Source organism: Engystomops pustulosus, chromosome 1, assembly GCF_040894005.1.
Source record: "Engystomops pustulosus chromosome 1, aEngPut4.maternal, whole genome shotgun sequence".
Classification (NCBI taxonomy): domain Eukaryota; kingdom Metazoa; phylum Chordata; class Amphibia; order Anura; family Leptodactylidae; genus Engystomops; species Engystomops pustulosus.
Window position 1 is genome coordinate 209,815,770 of NC_092411.1, and position 25,583 is coordinate 209,841,352.

General features: G+C 38.5%; 1 protein-coding gene across 2 annotated transcripts in view; it reads left to right on the forward strand.

Moving 5' to 3' along the window:
- Positions 1 to 24,294, forward strand: part of LOC140071636 (bifunctional heparan sulfate N-deacetylase/N-sulfotransferase 4-like) — a 234,420-nt gene extending 210,126 nt beyond the window's left edge. Inside the window, exons 9-15 of one of the 2 annotated variants that reach the window (XR_011849178.1) lie at positions 6,045 to 6,168; positions 8,756 to 8,930; positions 10,457 to 10,627; positions 15,593 to 15,702; positions 17,859 to 17,961; positions 19,604 to 20,105; positions 23,852 to 24,294. Coding sequence is in view for 1 of the 2 variants with exons in the window: in XM_072119203.1 (XP_071975304.1) it covers positions 6,045 to 6,168; positions 8,756 to 8,930; positions 10,457 to 10,627; positions 15,593 to 15,702; positions 17,859 to 17,961; positions 19,604 to 19,714; positions 23,852 to 23,893 (836 nt within the window). In the remaining variant the exon portion in view is untranslated. The remainder of the gene's footprint in view (positions 1 to 6,044; positions 6,169 to 8,755; positions 8,931 to 10,456; positions 10,628 to 15,592; positions 15,703 to 17,858; positions 17,962 to 19,603; positions 20,106 to 23,851) is intronic. The other variant, XM_072119203.1, reaches the window with a different exon arrangement.
- Positions 24,295 to 25,583: the final 1,289 nt, after the last annotated feature.

Sequence of the window (25,583 nt, forward strand, 5' to 3'; positions counted from 1 at the left end):
CAGATCAACCAGAAATCAAATATATAGAACGCTACTGTAGGCTTCAAGAAGCTGTTTGTATTCTCCTCTGGCTATTTTCTAGCCAAGTATCAAAGGAAGCACACTACTATGCCAGATGAGATGACACTGAGTTATTGCCTAATAGAAATCCAACCCCTACTGAATTTTGCCACTTCGGCCTTTGCTATGGATATGTGCGCCACTAAGCGCAGAACACAGCGGTCGCAAGTCTCACTACAAATTGCTCAGAATTGGCAAGTACATGCACTGCAGAAACTACAGCCACCAGCAGATCAACCAGAAATCAAATATATAGAACGCTACTGTAGGCTTCAAGAAGCTGTTTGTATTCTCCTCTGGCTATTTTCTAGCCAAGTATCAAAGGAAGCACACTACTATGCCAGATGAGATGACACTGAGTTATTGCCTAATAGAAATCCAACCCCTACTGAATTTTGCCACTTCGGCCTTTGCTATGGATATGTGCGCCACTAAGCGCAGAACACAGCGGTCGCAAGTCTCACTACAAATTGCTCAGAATTGGCAAGTACATGCACTGCAGAAACTACAGCCACCAGCAGATCAACCAGAAATCAAATATATAGAACGCTACTGTAGGCTTCAAGAAGCTGTTTGTATTCTCCTCTGGCTATTTTCTAGCCAAGTATCAAAGGAAGCACACTACTATGCCAGATGAGATGACACTGAGTTATTGCCTAATAGAAATCCAACCCCTACTGAATTTTGCCACTTCGGCCTTTGCTATGGATATGTGCGTCACTAAGCGCAGAACACAGCGGTCGCAAGTCTCACTACAAATTGCTCAGAATTGGCAAGTACATGCACTGCAGAAACTACAGCCACCAGCAGATCAACCAGAAATCAAATATATAGAACGCTACTGTAGGCTTCAAGAAGCTGTTTGTATTCTCCTATGGCTATTTTCTAGCCAAGTATCAAAGGAAGCACACTACTATGCCAGATGAGATGACACTGAGTTATTGCCTAATAGAAATCCAACCCCTACTGAATTTTGCCACTTCGGCCTTTGCTATGGATATGTGCGCCACTAAGCGCAGAACACAGCGGTCGCAAGTCTCACTACAAATTGCTCAGAATTGGCAAGTACATGCACTGCAGAAACTACAGCCACCAGCAGATCAACCAGAAATCAAATATATAGAACGCTACTGTAGGCTTCAAGAAGCTGTTTGTATTCTCCTATGGCTATTTTCTAGCCAAGTATCAAAGGAAGCACACTACTATGCCAGATGAGATGACACTGAGTTATTGCCTAATAGAAATCCAACCCCTACTGAATTTTCCCACTTCGGTCTTTGCTATGGATATGTGTGCCACTAAGAGCTAAACACAACGGTAGCAAGTCCCCCTGCTAATTCCTCACAAAATGGTAAAAGATGCAAATTAAAATAAAAAAAGTAGAACGTTATTGTAGCCCTAAGAAGGGCTGTTGGGTTCTTTGAGAATCACTCCTGCCTAACAGTAAGCTAATAGAACACCCTAACGCTTTCCCTGACCAGCAGCAGCTCTCTCCCTAGCGGCATCCAGAGACAGAATGATCCGAGCAGCGCGGCCAGCGGCTAGTCTATCCCAGGGTCACCTGATCTGGCCAGCCAACCACTGCTATCGACGTGTAAGGGTACCACGTCATGCTGGGTGGAGTGCAGAGTCTCCTGGCTTGTGATTGGCTCTGTTTCTGGCCGCCAAAAAGCAAAACGGCGGGAGCTGCCATTTTCTCGAGCGGGCGAAGTATTCGTCCGAGTAACGAGCAGTTTCGAGTACCCTAATGCTCGACCGAGCATCAAGCTCGGACGAGCATGTTCGCTCATCTCTAATTATTAATCATATGCCATACGGGGACAGGAACGCCAGCCCCACACACTCCCAGGCGAGCCCTGAACCCCGGAAGGAAAGGGGAAAATTTTAGGGTTTCAACACAATTGTCTAGTCTTATTTAATTGTCTACTTCTTTGCAGAAACTGGAAATCCCTTTAAAAAAGCAGATGCTTTTCTTTTGAAAATATTTTACTTAAAATTCAACACATAACATTGGACATGTAAAATGGCTGAATTATACACAAGATGAATGTAGCTGAAATATGTCTTTAAACCCATATTACACTGATTATAATCACAAGCCGGAATATTGCTTCAACTGTCGAAACTCAATAGGCCAATCTGTCAGGTCTCAAAACATCTGGTAATTAAGTGAAATTGTAACAATGAGAATTATTTTAAGCCTAAAATATTGTTATTCTGCCAACAAGAAATTTACCGGCTGAACTGGGATAGTGTAATGAGAAATATTACCTTCCACAGTTCAGGGACGAACAGGTCTCACTGGTTATATGCTCTGGGTGATATTGTTTATGCAGCAAGAATGTAGCCAAGATCAGGAGTCACGGGAAATTCTAACGGCTGTAGATTTACAGTCATTAAAGTCTAAATAAATGTCAGGAAATATATAACAAAGCAAAAATAGCATCAGCTTCCACTTTTTTATTGCTAAAAATTTGCTATATCAATTGAAAAACAGAAAAAAAAAGTTGCAAAGGTCAGTTTATTAGAGCAGAGAGCACAAACTATATACAGACAAGAGCAATTTGTTACTGAATAATGATATATACCTTCAGGAATGAGAACAAAGGACGTGGACTCTGAAAGTATATTCCTCCCATGGTGTTTGTATATTTAACAACAACATTGTATAGGAAAATGTGCAGTGCTTTCTGAGTGGATCTTTTCTCCCTGGGTGGGGAGGATGATATGTTAAAACATCCATCACTCAGAAACTAAAATGAAATATACATTAGGCATGAATAGTCAACATACGTGATGCCCTCCATTCTGCTCTGGGTTCCTCCAATTCTTTTTTTTCACCTCCCCTGTTGAGTTTCTTCTAAAATGGCAATAACTTCCCCCCCCCCCTTCATTACCCAGTTCAGAAGACAATGGACAGGCATATATGTGGTATATTTAAGTCATGAGCTTATTTTACTCATAACCATGCCAAACTGAAAGTTGACAACAGGGTTGTAGGTAATATCCACAGGACCCCTGTAGATAGGTGCATAGGTTACAACAGGCAAGAAATTTGACTGCATATTTGTGTGCACAAGAATCCAAAGTAATCACAGTGCATCATATCTGAACCCTTCTATCTGCAGTTAGCGTGGGAAGAGCTATAAGAAGAGGCTGCTGCTTTATTTTAAAAAATTCTGAGCAGATTAAATGATTAACATTAATGAGTACATACTGTATATATTTTATTATTTGGGTTGTGGTGTGAAAACATGTCTTAACAAACCACAGAATTAAGAAGACAGAGAGATAATGTAAAGCAGGCTCCAATGATCATTGCTCAGGAATGTGTAAAAGAATATGTTTACTATTAGCCGTTGAATCCATAAGGACCATGTTCACATGTTCTTATGTTACTCTTATGGGTCTTGGCTGTAAATCCTTCTACACAGGATGATGATTGGCCAAACAAGTGCTCACATGAACATCTACATATTGTCAATCATTGCCCCATAGTTAGTTTACATTGTTTTATATGGGCATAAAAAACAACAACAAATACAATCTTACAGTGAAAAAGTATTAAGAAGATAGCTCCATGTAAAGTTAATCAATTGATTAAGGACAACCAGTGGTGAAACAAGACACTAGTGGACCCCCATGAAAACTTTGGATTGGGCCCTATATACCTAAACCATCACTACAGCCCTCCATTTCACACAATACACTTCATAATACAGATATATGCTGCAGACATATGTTCCGGCTTCTACTCATTCATGAAATGTCCATTAAAACTCCATTAATAAGGAAATGTCCACCAGCCTTCCCTCGTTTATGAAAAATTCAGCAGAAACCTCCCGTTACTAATGGAATGTCCAGCAAGCTTCCCTCACTAATTAAATGTTCAACAGCCTCACCTCACTAATTAAATGTCCAGCAATAGCCTCCCCACACAAATTGAATGTACAGCAGCCTCCCCTCACAAATGAAATGTCAGGTGGCCTCCCTTTAATAATGAAATATCCAACAGCCTCCCTTCACAAATAAAATGTACAGGAGCACCCTACCCACACAAATAAAATGTCCAGCAGTCTCCCCTCGCTAATAAAATTTTCAGCAGCAGTCTATTCATAAAAATGAAATTTTAGCAGTTCCCCCCCCCCATATATTGTCCACACAGGAATCCTCTTTATTAAGAAAAATTGTATTGCTTACCTCCTGCTCTCCGGCGATCCCTACGGCTTCCTCTTCATCCTCGGGTCTGTGTGTTCTGCCTGTGCACACTGTGCTACCTGATGACTTCATAGAGTGTGCTCAGGCAGAGAGCACAGACATGTCTTTGTCTGTGTAACTGTTGTAATCATACGTATGTGTGTCTTACATGCAAATAATTTATTGTCTTCCCTCTTTTGGACCCACATTCTGCCGACTGATGGCAGACTGCAAGCCGCCTCCATCCCTGGTAACGGCCACGATCGGTCCCCCTGCAACCATGATTTTTACGCCTCTGAGGACAATTCCCAGACTGATGTTAAAGGACTTTTAGTAACAGAAAAAGACTAAATCTGTGATGCCTCTATGTCTGGGGAGTGCTGCATAGATATGTTTTATTACAGCTGTACATTGATATAAAAACAGATTAGTAACTATAACCTCATGCCCCACATTTGCAGACACTGTAAGGGGCAACAGTTCTCACTCCTTACTGGATTGTGTACAATTTAAAATACTGCCTTTAAAGGGCCAAGGGCTAAAATAATAAATGAAAGTGTCTAGTGCTGTATATATTGTATACATCTTGTATATGTACTGTATATGCATCCTGTTTATTAGCTTAGTTTACTTAGGAAAACATTTGCACCAAAATGTTGTCACATTTCTATAGTTTTTGGTATATACCCTATTGCCATGTCTTTTAAGGAACTAAAAGTGACTGCTTCTGCGTACCAATCGAGATAGCATAGGCCATGGAAGTGTTATTTTTTTCTAGAAAGCCCTACCCCTACATTGTATCCATCTGATCTAATAGCTTCACTTATACAATATGTATTATTGTTTGTGTGAAAACAATGTGAACCTAAACTTCACACACAGTACATACATGAACAGCATTGCAATGAATACAAAGAGTTGGCTTCATATAGCATTTAAAAATTATTTCTGACATCTGAATCCTGTTGTAAGGACATTGTTCCAAAGAAAGGTTAAAATTGGCTGTCACTTGTAAATGTCAGGCCGATGACACTGACCTTTTTTTTGAAAGCAATGAAAGTTTCATTAAATTCCCTTATTTCAGTTTTTATATAACTGGTCTACATATTGTGAATAAAAGGAAGTGACTGTACATTTTTACATATCTTGAACTATTTATAAATGCTGTAACCTATCTTTTTCAGTTATGCTCAAGCAGACTTAGGGCTTAATCACATGACCATAATGGGGGCTGTGATCATGGCCCCAATAGAGGTCTATGGCACCTGGTGTCTCACCAAACCACGACCAAGCTAAGCAGCTGTAACCGCAAGTATAGGACATGTCCTATATTTCAGCAGATCAGTGGTGTGACCGCTCAACCTTCTATGGAGAGGGGAGGGGTGAGGAGTGCTCACCCCTTCTCCTTCCTCCACCTCCTGGCTGTGTGCTATGCCTGGGTTCTGGCCTGGGGAGCACACAGGCATCTGAATGTGACCTAATAGATGTTATTTAATTCACCCAGGGGTCCTTTTCTTCTACTCAATCAAGATTTGAGTCCTTGTTACCTTAGACCATGGGCAAATGGCTCAACTGTTTCCCCAATATACAACACAAAAAAAATTATTTTCTACAATATATTGTAGAAGTAGATGACTGCACTTGTGCCTTATAATGTCCCATAGATTATCCCATAGATTGTAAGCTCTTGTGAGCAGGGTCCTCATATGACTTTGCTATTCCTCTGTAATGTCTCTTTTTTTCTGTCTATGATTTGTAAAGAGCTGTGTAAATGTTATGTTTTCTAGGCACAACTGCACTTTATTTATTTCTTCTGATGCATCCCAACATCATAAGCAACTTTCCTAACCCAAAGACATTTGAGGAAGTGCAATTCTTTAATGGAAACAACTATCACAAAGGAATTGACTGGTAAGATGAATACATTAAGTTTGCAATTAGATTTTGGTGCAATGCAACACCTGCCAATACACCTGGGAAAGACATGTTGTGGTTTTATTACTGATAGTCTTACATGGATAGAAGGGGCTGCACGGCACCACAGGGCACATGTCAAAACCAATCATTGTGCACTTTACTGGAAAATATGATAATGAACTGACTAAATCAGGTAAAAGTGAAAGAATCATGTGTATTCAAGAGGAAAAGAAATACAATGTACCAGGACATTAAGAAATTTTTTCATAGTCTTGTCCTTTGGGTCAGTCGCTTCAATCCTGTGGCTCTGCTGTAGCACAGAAAAATAATCTCAGTGCAAGATTCCTAGTAAGCTTCAGCCCAGAATATTAATAGGGTAACTACTACATGGACATTTGAAGTAAAGGAAAAAGCTGACCAGTTTGGAGCCCACATTTACTATTTAGAACATGGCCATTATGGGAACCTATATGCAGGGCTAGGATATTTCTCAAATTATCAATTGGAACCTATGTGAAGGGCTATATAATAGTCTCCATAAGGGTACATAGAATCTCTACTTTACAGCTATATGCTTCTGATTTCACATTCTTGAACAGACATGTTTTATCTCTTAGATTTCACATGAATCCCTAGGAATACAATGTTTCTATGGTCTCCTTGTGCTTGGAAAATAGTGCTGTACAAAAGGAGCAATCTTTAGCTCATAACATGTGCTTGCAGGAAAATTCTCAATGCATTGAAATTAAGTTAACTTGCTTTTGCAGAAATTTTAAAACAGAACTCAATGTTGAAGTCATTTTTTTTTCAAAAATTAATAGTGCAGGTGATAAGAGGAAACTTTGTAATATATATTATTGAAGGAAAATGCTTCTTTTGTCTCCTTTTCTGTGTGCATCACTGTTTAAAATGAACTTTCTTTCCCATACTGACACAGAGAATTAATAGATGAGGAAAAGTTGTTAAAGTTTTTAACGACTTAAATGGGTAGTCTTATTTTGGCAAACTAATGTTATATGATAAAAAATTCTACATTTTTCCAATGTACTTTCTTTATTAATGCCTCGCGGTTTTCTACATCTCTGCTTGCTGTCCTTCTATAGAAAGCTTTCATGATTACTTCCAGTGGACAGAAATCTGACCATGGTCACACAGGTGCACCGCTCATTAGTATCATAGAGAGTAATCAGAGCTGTGTGATGTAACGAGCCGTGCACCTGTGTGACCATGATCAGATTTCTGTCCACTGGAAGTAACATAGAGGCTTTCTTCAGAATGACAGCAAGCAGAGATCTAGAAAATCATGAGAAATTGATACAGCTGGGAATATACTGGGAAATTGTATAACTTTTCATTATACAAATGATAACATGTATTTGCCAACATGGAAACAACCCTATAACTCCCTACACAACATCCCTACAGAGCTAAATAATCAAATGATTTTTTTTTTAAAACCTCTGTTACTAAGTTCCTCCAACCAATTTGTATATGTTGCATCTGCAAAGTCCCTGAGATACCTGAACACTGAAAACGCCTTCACCAAGAGGTTGAATTTGTAAATTTAAAGGGCATCTACCTCCAGGATGAAAGACGGAATGCAAATGAGCCTGAGGGGCTCCAGGCTCCATTAACACCTATTTGAACCTGGAGTCCCTCGGGCTCATTTGTATATAGTCCTTCATTCTAGTGTTAGATGCCCTTCAAGCACTAAAAAGGTTTCCTAGGGAAATGCTACAGCTGTCACTCAAGAGAAGAGGGAGGGAATAAATATTATTTAAAGCAGAGAGAGCAGATCGGAATGCCCAAAAAAGACCTGACTTTACGGTGTGGGATTAAAGCAAAAACAGTTTGTAATATTTTTATTTTATCATATGGTAGAAATAAGAAACAATATCTAAGCAATAGAATGTTATAACTAGTCTATACCATTTATTCATCTGTCCTACTCTAATTATTGTAGAATGTTTTTCCCTTATGAAGTCGATAAATGTAACATAAGGCAATAACCCCACAAAAAGTAATACATTGTTAAATTCTGTTGATAGATATCTGGGTATTTCCCAAACAACCAAAGATCACTAGATACATTTAGTGATCCTTTCCATACAATTCAGAATTGTGCTCAAGGTAATAGGGATCGTTTCATTAGTTTGGACGATAGCCATTGCATTATTTCTGTCAGCATGGGCTTTTACACAGAAATTTCCCTTAGTCAAGTAGCCTTAGCTTTTAAAGTTGCACTGAATGCAATAAGCTCTATTCTATACTGTAGTTGTATGGCAACAAAGGTCCATACCAATGTTCTAACAGTGTGACTCATCTTAAAGCTAAGTTTGTGGAGTGTAGTAATAGGAGATAGATAAGATGAAGATAGTAGAATGAGGTTGTGAACAACTGTATCCAGTTATTTTTATTGTCAGAGATGAGACTTCACTAGAAATGGGGTAGTGCAACATGTTGCTCCTTTGGTCCTGCAAAGCATTTGCCAATTCTTTACTTCCAAGATTGGATCATGAAAAATTCCTCTTTCTTTGTTTAAATTGACATAGAAGTAAAATTATTTGTGATTTTTACACAGGTACATGGATGTTTTTCCTTACCCATCCAACACAACCTCAGATTTCCTATTTGAGAAGAGTGCAAATTATTTTCAGTCAGAGGAAGTACCCAAGAGAGTGGCGGCTCTGTTACCAAAATCAAAAATTATAACAATCCTCATCGATCCATCTGATCGAGCATACTCCTGGTATCAGGTAAGAGGACCTTAGCTTGTGGAGCTAAATGTGGCAGGCATTGCAATGTAAATATTTAAAAAAAAATGAATTTAAAAAGACTTGTAAATAGTCATAATATTTTCCTTTGCTGATGTGAGAGAAGTAATTTAAAGGCATTGGTTCGTACTCACCTGGAAGATGCCATCCAGTTCTGGGCACCAGTCCATAAAAAGTTTGCCTAGGAGCTGGAGAGGGTTAAACGAAGAGCTACAAAAATAATAAGGGTTATGGAGGGTCTCAGTTATTAGGAAAGATTAAAACAACTAGAGTCTGGAAAAGAGACGACTAAGAGGGGACATGATTAATTTATATAAATATATGAATGGTCCATACAAAAAATATGGTGGTAAGTTGTTTCAGGTTAAATAAAAAAAAAAATAAAAAGAGGGCACTGTCTGTCTTCTGTAGAAAACAAGGTTTTATCACAAGAGACAACTGGACATTTTTACTATGAGAACTTTAAATCTGTGGAATAGCCTGTCTTAGGTGCTTGTCACAGTAGGGATAGCACAGGAGCTTCACGAAGGGTCTAGATGCCTTTTTACACCTAAATAACATTGACGTTAGGTTATTAGGTTATATAGAATTGTTTCCCTTAAATCCCTACTCATCCAATCCCTTCCCTTCCTTGGTTAACCTTGATGGTTAAACATGTGTCTATTTTCAACCGTATAAACAATGTAAATATGTAAATCAACCACCGAAAATCTAAAAAAAGCTAGAAATACTCACCTCCTCTTCACGCTGTCTGTTGCTAAGCTTAACATGCCGGGGCATATAATTGGCAGCCCAAAGCGTGGGGACAAGATGTTCAGCACTGCGGGCTACTACTTATGTACACGATTGCCACCTCCCTCTTCCTTGCTGGGAGCATGGAAGAGCAAGGTGACTTAACGCAATAGGTAGGTGCGGAGCCGTGCATAATTTGCAGCCCAGAGCTCCAGACATCTTGTCCCCGTGCTCCATGCTGCTAATTATAGGTTTGTTTTCTAGGTGATCCCTGCGAGTCAAGACTAGCAATGGACAGTGCCAGGATCAAGGTGAAGCAAAGCTGAGGTGAATATTACTAGCCTTTTTTTCTTATTTTCGGTGGTTGATTTTCTTTAAGTTGAAATCTAGTTTCTGGTATACGTTGTAGTAATTCTACCTCGATCCTCACTTTGTTCTGCCCTGAGAGCCCTATACAAATAACAGCGTCCCATTTTGTGGAAAAAATCATGCACCATAAAAAAACCTTTACGTAGAAACCAAACATCGATACTGACATAACTTTGATACAATTTCCCCTCCTTCCTTACAACTGATGTTTTTACTTATGTTTCTTTTCCTTTTGAAAATTATTGTTAAAAAAATAAAAGTAAATGAAAAATGCACCCTCCTTTCACTCTAATTTGCATGCAACATAATGTAAATTATAGGGAGATGTATAGGTTCACATTTTCTTTTTTCATTCATAACTAATATAGTTCTGTTAGATCACATTTTTACATTCTTCTTTTTTTCAGCATCAGCGATCTCATAGAGATCCCACTGCCCTAAAATATAACTTCTATGAAGTCATAACTGCTGATCGTAAAGCTTCCACAGAGTTACAAGCTCTGCAGAAAAGATGTCTTCAGCCAGGCCAGTATTCCACACACATAGAAAGATGGTTGACCTACTTTCCACCTTCACAGGTAATATATATATATGTATATCTCTGTCTTCAATCAAAGTCATATTTGTTTTGTTCTCCAATAAGAAGAAAAAATAAATAAATAAAAATCAGTACACATTTTCCTAAGACGTAATAGAAAAGGTGTGCAGTGGAGTAAATACTAAAACAACACGGTGGTGCTCAGAACAAATCAATAATCACATCTAGTAAACATGGAGATCTTTGACACTCACCAAACTTCCTCATCCATAACACATCCTTTACTTTTACATCATTATATAAATTACATATGAAGTGGTGCAGTAGCAGAGCACCTTCACATGATCGACCGACTTTTACGTTATGGATTTCCACTTTCCAATGTTATTAGGATGAGATGCAATTTTTCTTTAATTTCCATTATATATTGAAAAGCAGCAGCACTTGTGACTAAATGTATTATACTCGGATGCACAGCCTACAACTTTGACAAATAGTTCATCTCGATAACAATAATGAAAAACGGCAGCACTCCAAGATTTCAAAAAACAAAAAGGGTACTTTTATTCCCGCATGTCAGGACTGATTTCTAATTTCTAATATATATACACTGGAGATCAAAATAAGAGAACAAACAATGTACTAAATGTCAAGGCCATTGTGTAGTCCAATGTGAATATAACCTAACATGAGTAAAATAGCAGTGTTTCAATCTTTTTTCATAAATTGTATATAATATGAAGCTCATAATAAAAATGTAAATGAGATAAATGAAAAAAGAACACATAGCCAAATTAGAGAGCGCTTTCATATATTTCTGTTCATCTAGCAACTCGTGCTCATTTCCTTAATTATGTGACAAAGCCTCTTCCCTTTTCACTGGCAGTCTAACTTTCCAGTTTTCACTAACTTTTCAAAAATGGTGTGCCATTCCAAAGTCACTGAAACTCTCTGGCAGCAGGTTGTCCAGATGAAAGCCAGAAAGGTGGCCGTAACAGACATAGCAAGAAAAGTTGGTCATTCCAAGCCCTCCAAATGCAAAAGAGAACAGTATAATGCAAAGAATCTCCATGGGTATTAGCAGAAAGAATCCAAAGTCTATACTTAACTACTGAGGAACATGTTGTATGGCCAGATGAAAAGTGGTTCCCAGTTCATTTTAATGTAAAAGCAAGTTTAATCTATTTGGGTCTTTATGTTCATAAAAAAAAACTATAAAAAGGCTAATTTTAAATTGTGTAAAGAAGTCAGTGAAATGTGATGGAGAAAGTGTCATGCTTTGGGGAATATTTTCTGCAGCAGTAGTTGGACCTCTCGTACAACTACATAGCAGAGTGAAAGCAAGTGTGTATAAAAACCTTCTTCAACAACATGCATTCATTACTCAATCAGACAGCTATTTCCATGCAGAACTATGCCCATATCACACAGCAAAATAGGTAAAGCAGTTTCTTGTAACAAAAAACAATTAAAGAATGAAATGGCCATCCTAGAGTCCTGATCTATACCAAATAGAAAACCTCTGGAAAATCCTTGGTGACAAAGTTATGGAAAAGAAACTCATAACAATCTCAGAACTGTGAAAGGGACTGGAAGAAGAGTGGACCACAATCCCACCAGAGCAGTGTGATAGACTAGAAGTGGCTGCAGATGTGTTAAATTCATTAAATGCACTTCCTTATGCTTGCTTACTGTTGTATCCTTCAGAGAACTTAGTTACAATCCTTCTCTGTGCTACAGTCTTTAATGCTCTCTGATTATGATCATCACATTTTTTACAAAATAATGTGATATACTTTGGTAGCTTGGTAAAACACAGTTCTAGTGACATGGTGAACTGAATATAAAAATCCATCAAATGTTCATCAATGTAGATGGCACCATTTGTGTAATTGTTCTCTAATTTTGATTTCCAGTGTATTTGTTTTCTTTTTGTACTTACCGTATATACTCGTGTATAAGCCGAGTTTTTCAGCACAAAAAATGTGCTGAAAAACGTCCCCTCGGCTTATACACGAGTCACAACGAGTTAAAAAATACTTAAAAAATAATAAACTTATATACTCACCCTCCGGTGGCCCGGATCTGCAGCGCTGCTCCCCCGATGTCCTCTTCTGGCTTCCCGGCGCCTGTTCTGCCTCCTCTACATCGCGCTGGGCGCCGCCATTGCTGTCTCACGGGCGCCCAGCGCGATGTACAGAAGACGTGCACGGAAGGCAGAAGAGGACCCGCGCAGACATTGGGGGAGCTGCAGATCGGGGCCACCGGAGGGTGAGTATATAAGTTTATTATTTTTTTTAATGCTGGGCAGTGCTGTATACTACTGGGGGCAGGCTGGGCTGTGCTGTATACTACTGGGGGCAGGCTGGGCAGTGCTGTATACTACTGGGGGCAAGCTGGGCAGTGCTGTATACTACTGAGGGCAGGCTGTGCTGTGCTGTATACTACTGGGGGCAGGCTGGGCAGTGCTGTATACTACTGTGGGCAAGCTGGGCAGTGCTGTATACTACTGGGGGCTGGCTGGGGTGGCTTTATTCTACTGGGGGCAGGATGGGATGGCTGTATACTACTGGGAGCAGGCTGTATACTATAGAGGGCTGGCTGGCTATATACTGGGGGGGGGGTCTGTGACCAATCCATTTCCCACCCTCGGCTTATACTCGAGTCAATAGGTTTTCCCAGTTTTTGGTGGTAAAATTAGGGGTCTCGGCTTATACTCAGGTCGGCTTATACTCGAGTATATACGGTACTAAAATTTTGAATAACTCCCTTCATTGTCAGAGCTGTACATGTGGGGCACTTAGAAGTAACTATATTTGACTACAATTAAAATACTGTACGCAAGGAGCTTTGTCTCAAAGACTTTTGCTAATGTTTTAATGCATATTTTTTGCATTTTACACAGAAACATACTGTATGTATAACCAGAGTTTTACAGCACAAAATTTGTGCTGAAAACCCCTAACTCAGCTTATTCTCGAGTCTATAAAAAAAATTAACACTGTACTCACCTTTCCGACATCCCCCATAGGTCCTCTTCTGCTTCCGATGTTCGGTTCCACCTTGAGTCCTTCGGATCCTCTTCGGGTTCTTCCTCTCCTCTCCGGCTCCTCTTCGGGAAGTTCCACTCCTCTTTGGGTACACTTGCAATGTCGTCGGTCGGCAAGCAGCAGACCTCATTCTGTGTGCCGGCCGGGCGCGAAGACTCGAAGAGGAGCGGAATGTCCCGAAGAGGAGCGGAAGAACCTGAAAAGGATCCAAAGGACCAGAGCATCAGAAGCAGAAGAGGACGTACGGAGGGCGTCGGAAAGGTGAGTTCAGTGTTATTTTTTTATTTCTACATGTGCTGGCTGTATACTACAGGGGTTGGCTGGCTATATACTACAGGGGCTGGCTGGCTATATACTACTAGGGCTGGCTTGCTATATACTACAGGGGCTGTCAGGCTATATACTACAGGGGGCTGGCAGGCTATATACTACAGGGGGCTGGCAGGCTTTATACTACATGGGGCTGGCAGGCTATATACTACAGAGGGCTTTCAGGCTATATATTGGGAGGCTGTGACTAATGCAGTTCCCACCCTCGGCTTATACTCTAGTGAATAGGTTTTCCCAGTTTTTTTGTGTTGAAATTAGGTATCTCGGCTTAGACTCGGGTTGGTTTATGCTCGAGTATATACATTGAAGCCGCTGAGCATCAATGCAAAATCTATACCAGGCCCCATAACTATAATCTATCATTTATTCTACCAATCTTATATTACAAAAGTAACCTTCCCCATTTTTCCCTAGCCTGTATTGTACCATTTGAACCCTCTTTGTCCCTAACCATAGAATTGAAAAGGGTAGGAAGTTGTACATGCTGGAAGAGTGACTGCTCAAGTTGCTTTAAAGGAAACCTTTCAACAGGCTCACACATTGCATTAATTTTTAAAAGTATATAAAATTATTTCTGTCACTCTGCCATAAACTGCATTGAATCACGGGACCTTCTATTACAAGGCTGCAATCATATGCTCTGCTAGACCTTCCTCTTTCCTTCTTCATTTCTCCCTCCCTTATGGAGTGGTTAGTTGACCTCTTGCTACAAGCAAATCTTGGTCAGCTCAAGTCTGAAGAAGAGAGAGGGGGGGAGAGGAGAGAGAGAGTTAGAAAGCTAGCGGAAGAGAGAGCAGATGATTCTGATGATAACACCAGGGACTTCAACACCCCTGGGACTTGGTGTAGTGTGCTGGCAGGGAGTCAGATAAATGTTTATCAACATTTAAAAGTGTGTGGAGCCATTCATTTAATTATAAAAACAGAGAAGTAGTATTAAAAAGGCTATGGGAACCTGTCAGTAGCTGAAAATGTGTGTCCTGATGACAGGTTCCTTTTGAGTTACTCATCAACATAAAGTTCAGAGAAAAGCATAACTACATCATTGATTTTATAGCAAATGAAGTTCGATATTTGTTTCTTGAGCTTTTTCTGTTGTTTTGAATATTGGGAACACATTTTTCAGAAATAATACCCTTAAAGAAAAGTATCAGTGTGAAATTAAACTTTCTAGTATGATTAATCATAATGTTTATTTTCTATATTGACACACGGCGTAGTAAAATCACCCGGTTGTGATATTTCTAATCCTCCATGCTCCATCAACTATATTACTTCAATAAATGTCTAATGATTGCAGGAATTTATCTCTGCATAATATTACCTGTGGCAATTTGCATTTAATAGAGAATTGTACCTGTAGTGGAATTGGTCTTTCATGCTTTCTTACAAAGAAATATATAGTCACCAGTGTGACTATATATAGTATACAGCCGTGTAAAACATTGTTGGTTGACACAAATATATGTATCTTGTAGGCTATTTTAATGCTTAAAAATTCTAAACTCTATTGTTATCAAAACGGTTATAAAACTGGTTTGGAAATACATATACGACTTGTTAAAGTTTTATCCTTGAACACTTTGAAATAAACTTATAAACATAATGAAATTGTCTCATTTCAGCTGTTAATCATTGATGGACAACATCTAAGAAGTGACCCAGCAATTGTAATGGATGAAGTCCAGACCTTTTTAGGAGTCTCTCCTCATTATAATTACTCTGAGACTCTCACGTAAGTACATTCCTCTTGCTTTTTATCTTTTTATCAGAAGACCATCAGGAACATTGTATATCATTAATATTTACAAGGTAGATCAATACAAGGGTGTTTTAGCACTCCCAGCTAAAATATAGCTTGTGAACAACAATCGACTCTGGAAACTATGTTCATTTTAGGTAAATCTGAGCTTGGAGGATAGTTAAAAAGCACATTTTACTTCATTTTCAAAGCACATTGTATAAAGTGCCCTCATGGGGAATTAAGGCAAACATTATACTGCAGACTGAGTGGATATAAAATCTGAGGAAGATTAACTGTACTATGCTGGCTCTTGTCCAATGATTCATTTAGAGAAATGTGCCTTCAAATGGAGACAAAACATATGACATCTAAGGGGGTCGAATTAATATTTATCGTCAGGTTGGGAAATTACAGAGGCTTTCTCTTTGTATTACTGATTTAAGTATTTGACATAAAAATGAAGGCTATGTATTTAAAGTGATCATTGTGGTGATTTAATGCTAAGAAAGGGGTTTAATGAAGGCTCCTATATAATTGGTATTGCCAAGCTCATGACACTCTGTAAAAGTATACCGGAAGTGCTGTGTTTGATTTGGTTCACTTCCTAAAGTTCACAGGAAGGATCAGGGGAGCCAGAACAGGAGCTCCAATGATAATCCAGCTCTGTCTATACCTTCTCGCTCCTCCTGTAGTCCCAGACAGCCAAGGATGTATCCCTTTAAAATAGCACTGATCACAGCATGTTCTGGGTGGCCTCAGACTGCAGGAGGAACCTTGACTGGTCTTGTCTGGTTAACTATGTGCTGAGGTGACGGCCAGGTTGCCCACAGAGAAGGCTCTGAGTGACACTTCTGGTACCTGTGACATAGGTTCACCACCACTGCCACCACAGGATATTGCTGACATAAAATCATTTTATTGTGTTTCTTTTATCGAACATTGGAAAATAAAAAAATACATACATTTTAGTATTGCCATTTGGTATTACCATAACAAATTCACATATCATTTTTGCTACACGGTGCAACACTCGAATGTTGCAATATTGGTAACCCCCTTTTCTACTCTCTTACAAAATTAAATAAATTGGTTTTCTAGTCAAATAAAAAAATATGATTCTATTACTACTGCTATTACTACTACTTCTACTACTAAAACCAATAATAATAAATCATAAGTTAGGGAGAGAGAAGGCAGAGGTAGCTAAAACTTAGTCATTTAAATGTCTCCCTTTGTGTATTCTATAATGCCTTTGTGTATACTTTTTAACCACTTCCTTACTGTTGTACCACTATATATGTCACACAGTAGTAAGGGCTGTATGGAGAGGGTTCCCGAGTCCTCTCCATATACAGCAAGTGTCATCCTTATTACAGAGCACATCACAACGTGCACCAAGTTGTGATCTTATTTCTAAAAACTGTAGCTACATTGAGATACTAAAACTGAAAATGACTTTACAATGGCCCCATCCAATGGATCCACAACTAAAAGGGGAGACTTATTAGAGTTTATAGTAAGCCAAGACAGGTACCACCCCAAAAGTCACCCACAAGACACATGGCAACTGACATGGAAGGCTTAGTGTCCCCAAAGAATAGCAGGGTGCCATCCCCAGAAAGTGAGATCTTACTATGAACCGATCCATCTGGTAACCCTACTATATTCAGATATCATCAGTTAGCCGCAGCCAATGGCTTAGACAACCTTTTTTGATGAAAGTTGATCAATAATTAAAAATTCCATAAAATTATGCCTTTGAAAAACACAGTTCATCATGCAAAAACAAGTCCTCAAACAATTATAAGTTAAGTTATGAATGTTAAGTTAAGAATGAGCCAACAGCAATCCAAACAATGCTTGTGATCCAGAGTGGCAATTGTTTCATAGATCAGATTTGTTTACATACTATAGTAAATATAGATACATACATATGGGATGCCGGAATAGACTGTAGAGGTAAGAATATGTTTATTTTTTTTCAAGCAGCCCCGTCTTGGCCACCAATGTTTTTTTTATGGTCTCGCACAGCCCCTTTAATAGGCTCACTCCCTAAAAGCATGTCCAAAATAAAGATTGTGTATAATTTCATATAAGAAAATAATGCCTGCATTGTTGAATTTTTTCTAAATCCTGTATATTTTCAGATTCAGTACAGAAAAGGGTTTCTGGTGTCAGTTACTGGATGGAGGCAAAACAAAATGTCTTGGAAAAAACAAGGGACGCAAGTATGCACCTATGGATTTGGAGGTAATGACTTTTTTTTTTAGATTTACATTAATTACCAGCATTGTTAGCAATATTATCTATAGTTCTGCTGAGTAACAACCTTAAATGTGTTTTCCCATGAAACAAGTTAGGCCCTATTCACAGAATAGGGTGTAAAGGGCTGTTCGGTCTGGGTGGTCTCAGGGATGGTCCAATGGGGTCCAATGTACCTCCACCCTCGTCAGTCCCTGAGATGAGTAGAGCAGATGACCGCACATATTTGTACTGCCCCAATTATATCTATGGAGCCATCAGAGATTTCTGAATGGCACTTTATTGAAGCAGTAATAAAATAATTATAGATTGAAAAGCTAAAATCAGATATACCATATGTGCCAGGATGCATGTGGTTAGTACTGAACAAGCTTAGTAAACATGCCCACACCTTTGTCAGTCTAATTTAGTGCATACGCTCTGTGGCAACTCCATTAGAGGTAATAACAACTAGTTCACATTCAATTGGCAATGAGTAGCACCCACTTTAAAGGGGTTGTCCCAAGTTTAGATGTTATCCCTTAACCACACTATAAAGGATCACTAGTTGATCAATGAGGATCTTTGTTCTGGGACTGCCAATAATTATGAGAATTGGACCCTTACAATCCAGAGAATGGACAATCCGCTCTCTCACCAATTAATGTAGTGGCAGATAGAATATACACCCTGCCGCTCCATTCACTGTCTTTGTGAGTGCCGGAGATAGAAGACCACATGGTCCATGCTCTGCCTGCTGTTCCTCAACCAAGTGAGAACAAAAGAACAGGATCCTTCATTCTCTGGATTATGGGGGTCCCATCCTCGTGATCAATGGGGGTGTCAACAGTCAGATCCTCACTGATTACCTAGTTGTCCTCTATCCTGTGGATAAGATATAACTTCTAAATTTAAGGAAACCCCTTTAAGTGTTACATTTTTCCACAGTGTCCCTCTTGGAGTATCAGCATAGAGAGGACGTAGAGAAAACTTTGGCCAGTGTTACCTGAAAAAATTACTTGTATAATGGCCACTGTGGCCCTAACTTGCTGATCAGTGGAATCTCAGTGATGAGACCCGCACTGATCAGCAAGTTAGACCTTATCCCGTGGATAGGGCCTAACTTTTGTTTGTGGGAAAACCCCTTTAACTATGGCCAAGGTGTGAGCACCCCTGTTCCCAGCAGTGCCCTAACATGCATCCTTGATCCAACCACTACTTGTCATTATCGGGTACACCTTGTTAACTAATACCCATAGTATGCCTTTTAAGTATCCATTAATAGGGTAGCAATATTGTAAATTTTGCTGTACAATGGAGCTTTTAACAAAGACAAATACTAAATGAATTAGTAATATAAAGGTATCTTATTTTTTAACATGTAGCTTTTTATCTCTCACTGGCAGCTGCTCCTTCTGCTTTTCAATTCAGTCTAGTGTTGTGTGTTGCGTACTTATTTGTTCTCTTATTTCTTTTATGCATGTGAACCTGTTACTTAATGGAATTAATGGTGCCTACAATAATAAAAAAAATTGGGAATTTTTGTTATAACACTACAATAACATTTGATAAGTATATAAAATATACAATTTTAGATTGTCATTGAATGCTTTGGATATTGGTCCTAACAGTGATTATTTCTTCTTTTCAGTCACGAGTATTTCTTTCGAGCTATTACCAGGATCACAACATCGAACTGTCCAAACTTCTCCACAGACTGGGGCAACCTTTACCATCCTGGCTGAGACAGGAATTACAGAAAGTGAGATAGCATTGAAGAAATGGACTAATACACAATTACAGCCTTGTGGTTTCTCCACTCTGAGAAATGATAATATAATTCCCTTCCCTCACATTTAATGATTATCAGTAATGATCCCCAGAATAAGTCAAGAACATTTCTGAATGCACAGGGTGCTATTTATCAGCACCATTACTGTCAGAGCTCTCTCAGCCGCATAGCTGAGAATGACTTTAATGTAAAAGATATTTTCCTACATTAAACATGGGACTCATACTTTACCCATTTCCTTTGATAACAAGTGACTTCCAGTAACTTTTTTAAAGATGGGAATCCTTCATTTAACACAACATGCACTACTGTCTGAGAAAACCAAAGCAATGGACATGAGTAGCTTGCAGTGGAATCGAAGGTTAGTTTTACAATCAGGTTGAATAAATCAGTATACATCTTCATAATAATATGCCATTGGAATGCTTATCATTCATACAGTAGCTTTACATTTACTTTTAGCTTACACAATGCTTGGAAAATTATGTTTACTTCACCAATCATATTGGGATTTTGCAATACACAATTGAAATGCTTTTGCAAAAGCAAAGGGGGTTCGCTGTGTGTGGCACCTCCAGCTGTTATCTTCAAAAGACTTTAGTTCAATAATAGCTTCCTGCAGCTCTCTGAAGTGCTGTATAAATCAGTTTTTCCCTTTGGTCATTGATAATTTTTTTTCATCGTACACATCTACTGCCTAAATGTGTATTTGATTGTATTTTTGACAGAAAATCCGACTTCAGTCTTTGCCATAATGTCACTAGAGCTTTATAGTAATCCTTGAAAGGTCATCACTGCACAAAAGCTTTTAGTTCAATTATACTTGCAGAGTCACAATGGCTAAACTTTAAGAACCCAATTAACGGATTTTAGTCCTAAAGTCTTTAGCTCTTAGGGTACTAATGCATTGGAATTTTCTGTTGTCATTTAATTCCCAAGTAAAGTGACATTTCTGCTATTCCATTCTATATTTTACGGTTTACACCAAACACAGAAAATCTATTGTTTTGTTTGTTTGTTCCAACAAAATTCAGTTCAGGGCCAGTTAGTTTGAAATACCATATATACTCGAGTACAAGCCGACCCAAGTATAAGCCGAAGGATCTAATTTTACCACCAAGTGTTTGATACTGTGAACCAGCGGCTCTTCCTCAGGATGCTTTGCTCCAATGGCCTAAAAGTTTTTTTCCTATTTCTCTGAGCCCGCTTTCAGTGTCTACTGTTTTAGATCTCTCTCTTTTCATCTTCCTATCACTGTCGGGGTTCCTCAGGGCTCATTTCTAGGTCCTCTTCTCTTTTCCCTCAACACTGCCCCATGGACAAGCAATCAGAAGATTTGATTTCCAGTATCATCTCTATGCTGATGATACCCAACTATACATTTCTGCCCCTAACATCACCCCTGCCTTAATCCAGAATACTAGTCATTGTCTGTCTGCTGTCTCCAATATCTTATCCTCTCTCTTCTTGAAATGTATTCTTTCATAGTCAACTTCTTGTCTTTCCAGCATCTACTAACCGACCCAACCCTGACCTCTCCATCTTGGTTTGTGGGGTCACCATAAACCTGAGGCAGCAGGTCCACTGTCTTGGGGTTGTGCTGGATTCCAACCTCTCATTTCTCACAATTGAAACCTGTAAAATGCTAAAAATTGCTCTGATTCACTCTCTCCTGGACTTCTGTAACTCCCTACTAAATGGTCTTCCACTCACTGAACTCTCTTCTCTTCAATGTATTCTAAATGTGACAACCAGGCTTGTCTTTCAGACCACACACTACACGCATGCCTTTGGCCTGTGGCAGTCACTGCACTGGTTGCCTGTCTCCTTCTGAATACAGATTAACCCTTTAAGGACCAGGCCCTTTTTCATTTTTGTGGGTTTTTTTTCCACTCCCCACCTTCAAAAATCTAAAACTTTTTTATTATTCCATGTAAAGAGCTGTGTGATGGCTTATTTTCTGCGTAACAAATAGCAATTTGTAGTGGTAGTATTCAATATTCCATGCCATGTACTGGGAACCGTGAAAAAAATTCTAAATGCAGGGAAAATTATGAAAAAACACATTTGCGCCATTTCTTGTGGGCTTGGTTTTTACAGCTTTCACTGTGCGCCCCAAATGACAGGTCTACTTCATTTATTGGGTCAATACAATCACGGGGATACCAAATTTGTATAGGTTTTAAAATGTTTTCATACATTTACAAAAATTAAAACCTCCTGTACAGAAAAAAAAATTCTTCATTTTGCCATCTTCTTGCGCTAATAACTTTTTCATACTTTAGTGTACGGAGCTGTGGGTGGTGTCATTTTTTGCGACTTTTGATGACGGTTTTATTGCTTTTATTTTTAGGACTGTACAACCTTTTGACCACTTTTTATAGAATTTTTTCTATTTTTCAAAATGGCAAAAATGCCATTTCCGACTTCGGGAGCTATTTTCCGTTACGAGGTTAAATGCAGTAAAAAACGGTTATTATATTTTCATAGATCAGGCATTTTCAGATGCGGTGATACCTAATGTGTTTATATTTTTTACTGTTTATTTATATTTATATCAGTTCTAGGGAAAGGGGGGGTGATTTGAATTTTTATGTTTTTTTAATATAACTTTTTTTACTTTTTATTATTTATTTTTTTTACTATTTTTCAGACTCCCAGACTCCTTTAACCCTAGGTTGTCAGATTGATCCTATCATATACTGCCATACTGCAGTATGGCAGTATATAGGGATTTTGCACACCATCTATTACAATGTGCAAATCGCACATTGTAATAGATAGCCTAAAACATGTAAGCCTCGGATCTTTGTGTGATCCGAGGCTGTCATGGCAACGGATCGCCGCTCCCCGAGCCAAGATAGTGGCGCCCACGCAAAGGGTAGCGAGTGTTAGCGACAGGCGTTTGCTTCATTATGAAGCAAATGCCCGGTGAGTATGAAGAGGGCTCAGCCCGTGAGCCCTCTTCATACTCCCCCATGCGCAGCAAGACGTAAGGGTACGTCTTATTGCGCTATGGGGTTAATATAATCACTCTCATCCTCAAAGCTCATAATGTTGCACCACCTCTACCTCTCATCTCTCATCTCAATCTCCTAACCCATGCTCTTCCACTTGCCAGTGATCTTAGATTATTCTCTACCTTAATTTGAACCTTAGTTTCAAAGGTGCTCTTCAAACCCATCCATTTAGGCAAGCCTATAACTCTTGCTGACTGCATGAAATTTCAACTCTCTCTTTACTAACCCATCCTATGTACTTCTCCCGTCTGTTATGTGGCAAACACAAGATACCAAGGTATAGACTTCTCTGCAATCCCATTGACCTTGAACTTTGTATATAAGATGGCGGCTGTTGACTGGTTCAAGCAGCAGCATCTTTATTTATTAAATTACTTTATTCTGTTCCCTCACAAAGAATCGCCGGACCGTTATACATGTTCTTGTAACTCTTGTGTCACCCCCTCATCCTCATATCCTGTAAGCTCTTACAAGCAAAGACTATTTTTCCATATGACTATTATTACTCTGTACTGTCTAATTTTATTTGTATATGTCCCATATGACTTGTAAGGCATTAGGAGGAATATAATGGCGCTATATAAATATAAAGATTATTATTAACTGGCTCCAAGAGCCTAGATGGATTAGTACTTTTCCTAATAGGAATATGTTCAAGTCAAATTAAATCTCCGGATCAAGCCTTTGATCATTGTTGCAATCTATTTTTTTCACAGAATAGGCAGCATCACCAGTGTTTGAGTGTACCAGGATGAGTTTTATTTCATGTGCAACATTTTTACTTTCACAAAAAGCATTTCACAAGCAAATGCTCACTGAGATCGATGAAACTTTGCACATGGAATAAAACTTGTCTATCTCCCTTTCTCTAGTTGTATATCTGTTTATCTATATATATTTGTATAGTTTCCAATGTTCTGTTTTTAGATATTGAGTTACTTGCTTAGCATGCCATTCTTATAGTACTGTTGAGGCTTGATACTTATCAACTGTCTGGCATTGTAAACATAAGGGTTTCGGTTTTTTTTAAATAAAAACTTCTATTTCCTTATGTAGATTTAACATTTATTTGTTTTTTTTGTTGCAGTGTATTAACTTAATGAGGACATCGACATGTGGTCTTAGCTAATTCTGGAGACCTTAGCTTCTGGAAACCATTTTTGCCATCCTCTCGGGCATACTATATGACATCAGTTTACAAGACGCAAATGAGAAAGAGAAAAAAACTATGCTTTTCCACTAAGATATATTTATTTTTTACTGGGATGTAATTAATATGTATGTACTATATATATATACAGAGATAATAACCACTAAAAAAAACTTTTATTTAGAAAAAAGTCTTTTTATTTATGCCTTTATTACATCTGCTGTGTTGAGCACTTTGATCTCTAGAGCAAAATAAAGATTTTTTGTTGGTATTGGCGCTTGAATGACTGTTTGTTCAGAAATTCAATACTGTCATCACACAAGTATATGCAGTTATTGTGCCAGTAGCCAGCATTTAGTCACAATCATTTCTTCCATAAGCTTATTGTGTAATTCCAGGTCTACGTTTGTGCAGTTTTTGTTTATATATATATATATATATATATATATATATATATATATATATATATATATATATATATTTACACTAGGTGGCTAGGTGTTTATATTTCTTTTATAAAGCATATGTGATGGGCCCTGGATGAGAAGAATCCCCTGTTTTCCAGAAAAAAAATCTGCAAAAATCTCCAAAAACTGAAAAAGTTAAAGCCAATAAAAGTACAAATGCAAAAAGCTTAAGGTCCTGAAGGGCTAATTACCCCAGTCCTGAACTGGTGAATCCAATAATTGTGCCTCTACATGATTAACGTAGGCCTTTTTTCATCTTCACATGATTAAGACCTGCACTTTCTCCACCCCTAAATACCACTGGCAGCCCATGGAATCATAGTATTCTATGGGAACCAGAACCTTGATATGTTGGCTGCCCTATAAGATAGGTAGGATGCCGCCTCAGCAGACACTACGTCAACTTGTGAACAGCATGAGATTTTCATGTCAATCTGTAATTGATTCTCAAGGCCACATGAAAAGTGATTGAGACATTGGGGGTAATTTTATCATTGTTTTTTGCATTGTTTTGCATTGTTTTGGCACAGTGGTGTACAAATTCTGCGACTTTCCATTGTGCCAAATGAACGTAGGACAGTGCAAAGTCACTTTGACATAAACCATGCTGGCACCAAATTCATTATTTGACTAGTTTTCACAATTGGACTGAATTCATGCTTCATGACTCTCCGTTTAGGCAAAGTTTTGGAAAGAAATTCATACCAGTCCCCACCACTGGTCTGCGAATTTTGATGGTTTTTTGCAAATTTTTATGTGACTATAACGAAAAAACAACCCACATATCATAAGACATTGCCAGTGGATTTATCAAGGGCCAAAGCCATTCTAACAAATCTGATGGCAACAGAACTGCAAAGAACTATAAAGCTTTTTATGGTTCATGAAAGGAGAAGTTTACATGTAATATGTTTAACAAAAAAGTTGAAATTTTGAAATTATATTCGGCAAATAACCTCTGGTTTTAAAAGAAGTACAGTGTCATATTTTTACTTGGATTTTTTCCTTCTGAATTTGAAAGGTTGCATGAAGCATGTAGCTGCAGAACAGACAATTAATTAGCACAGCCCAGATAAAGTGCAGAGAAATATATTACCCTGACATTCAGCATAATATAAATGCCAGTGGGTGTAATTGGAACAATCCTCTTCATTTCCAACTTCATGCAATTAAAGCACATTTTCTGCTGGTCTTTGAAATTT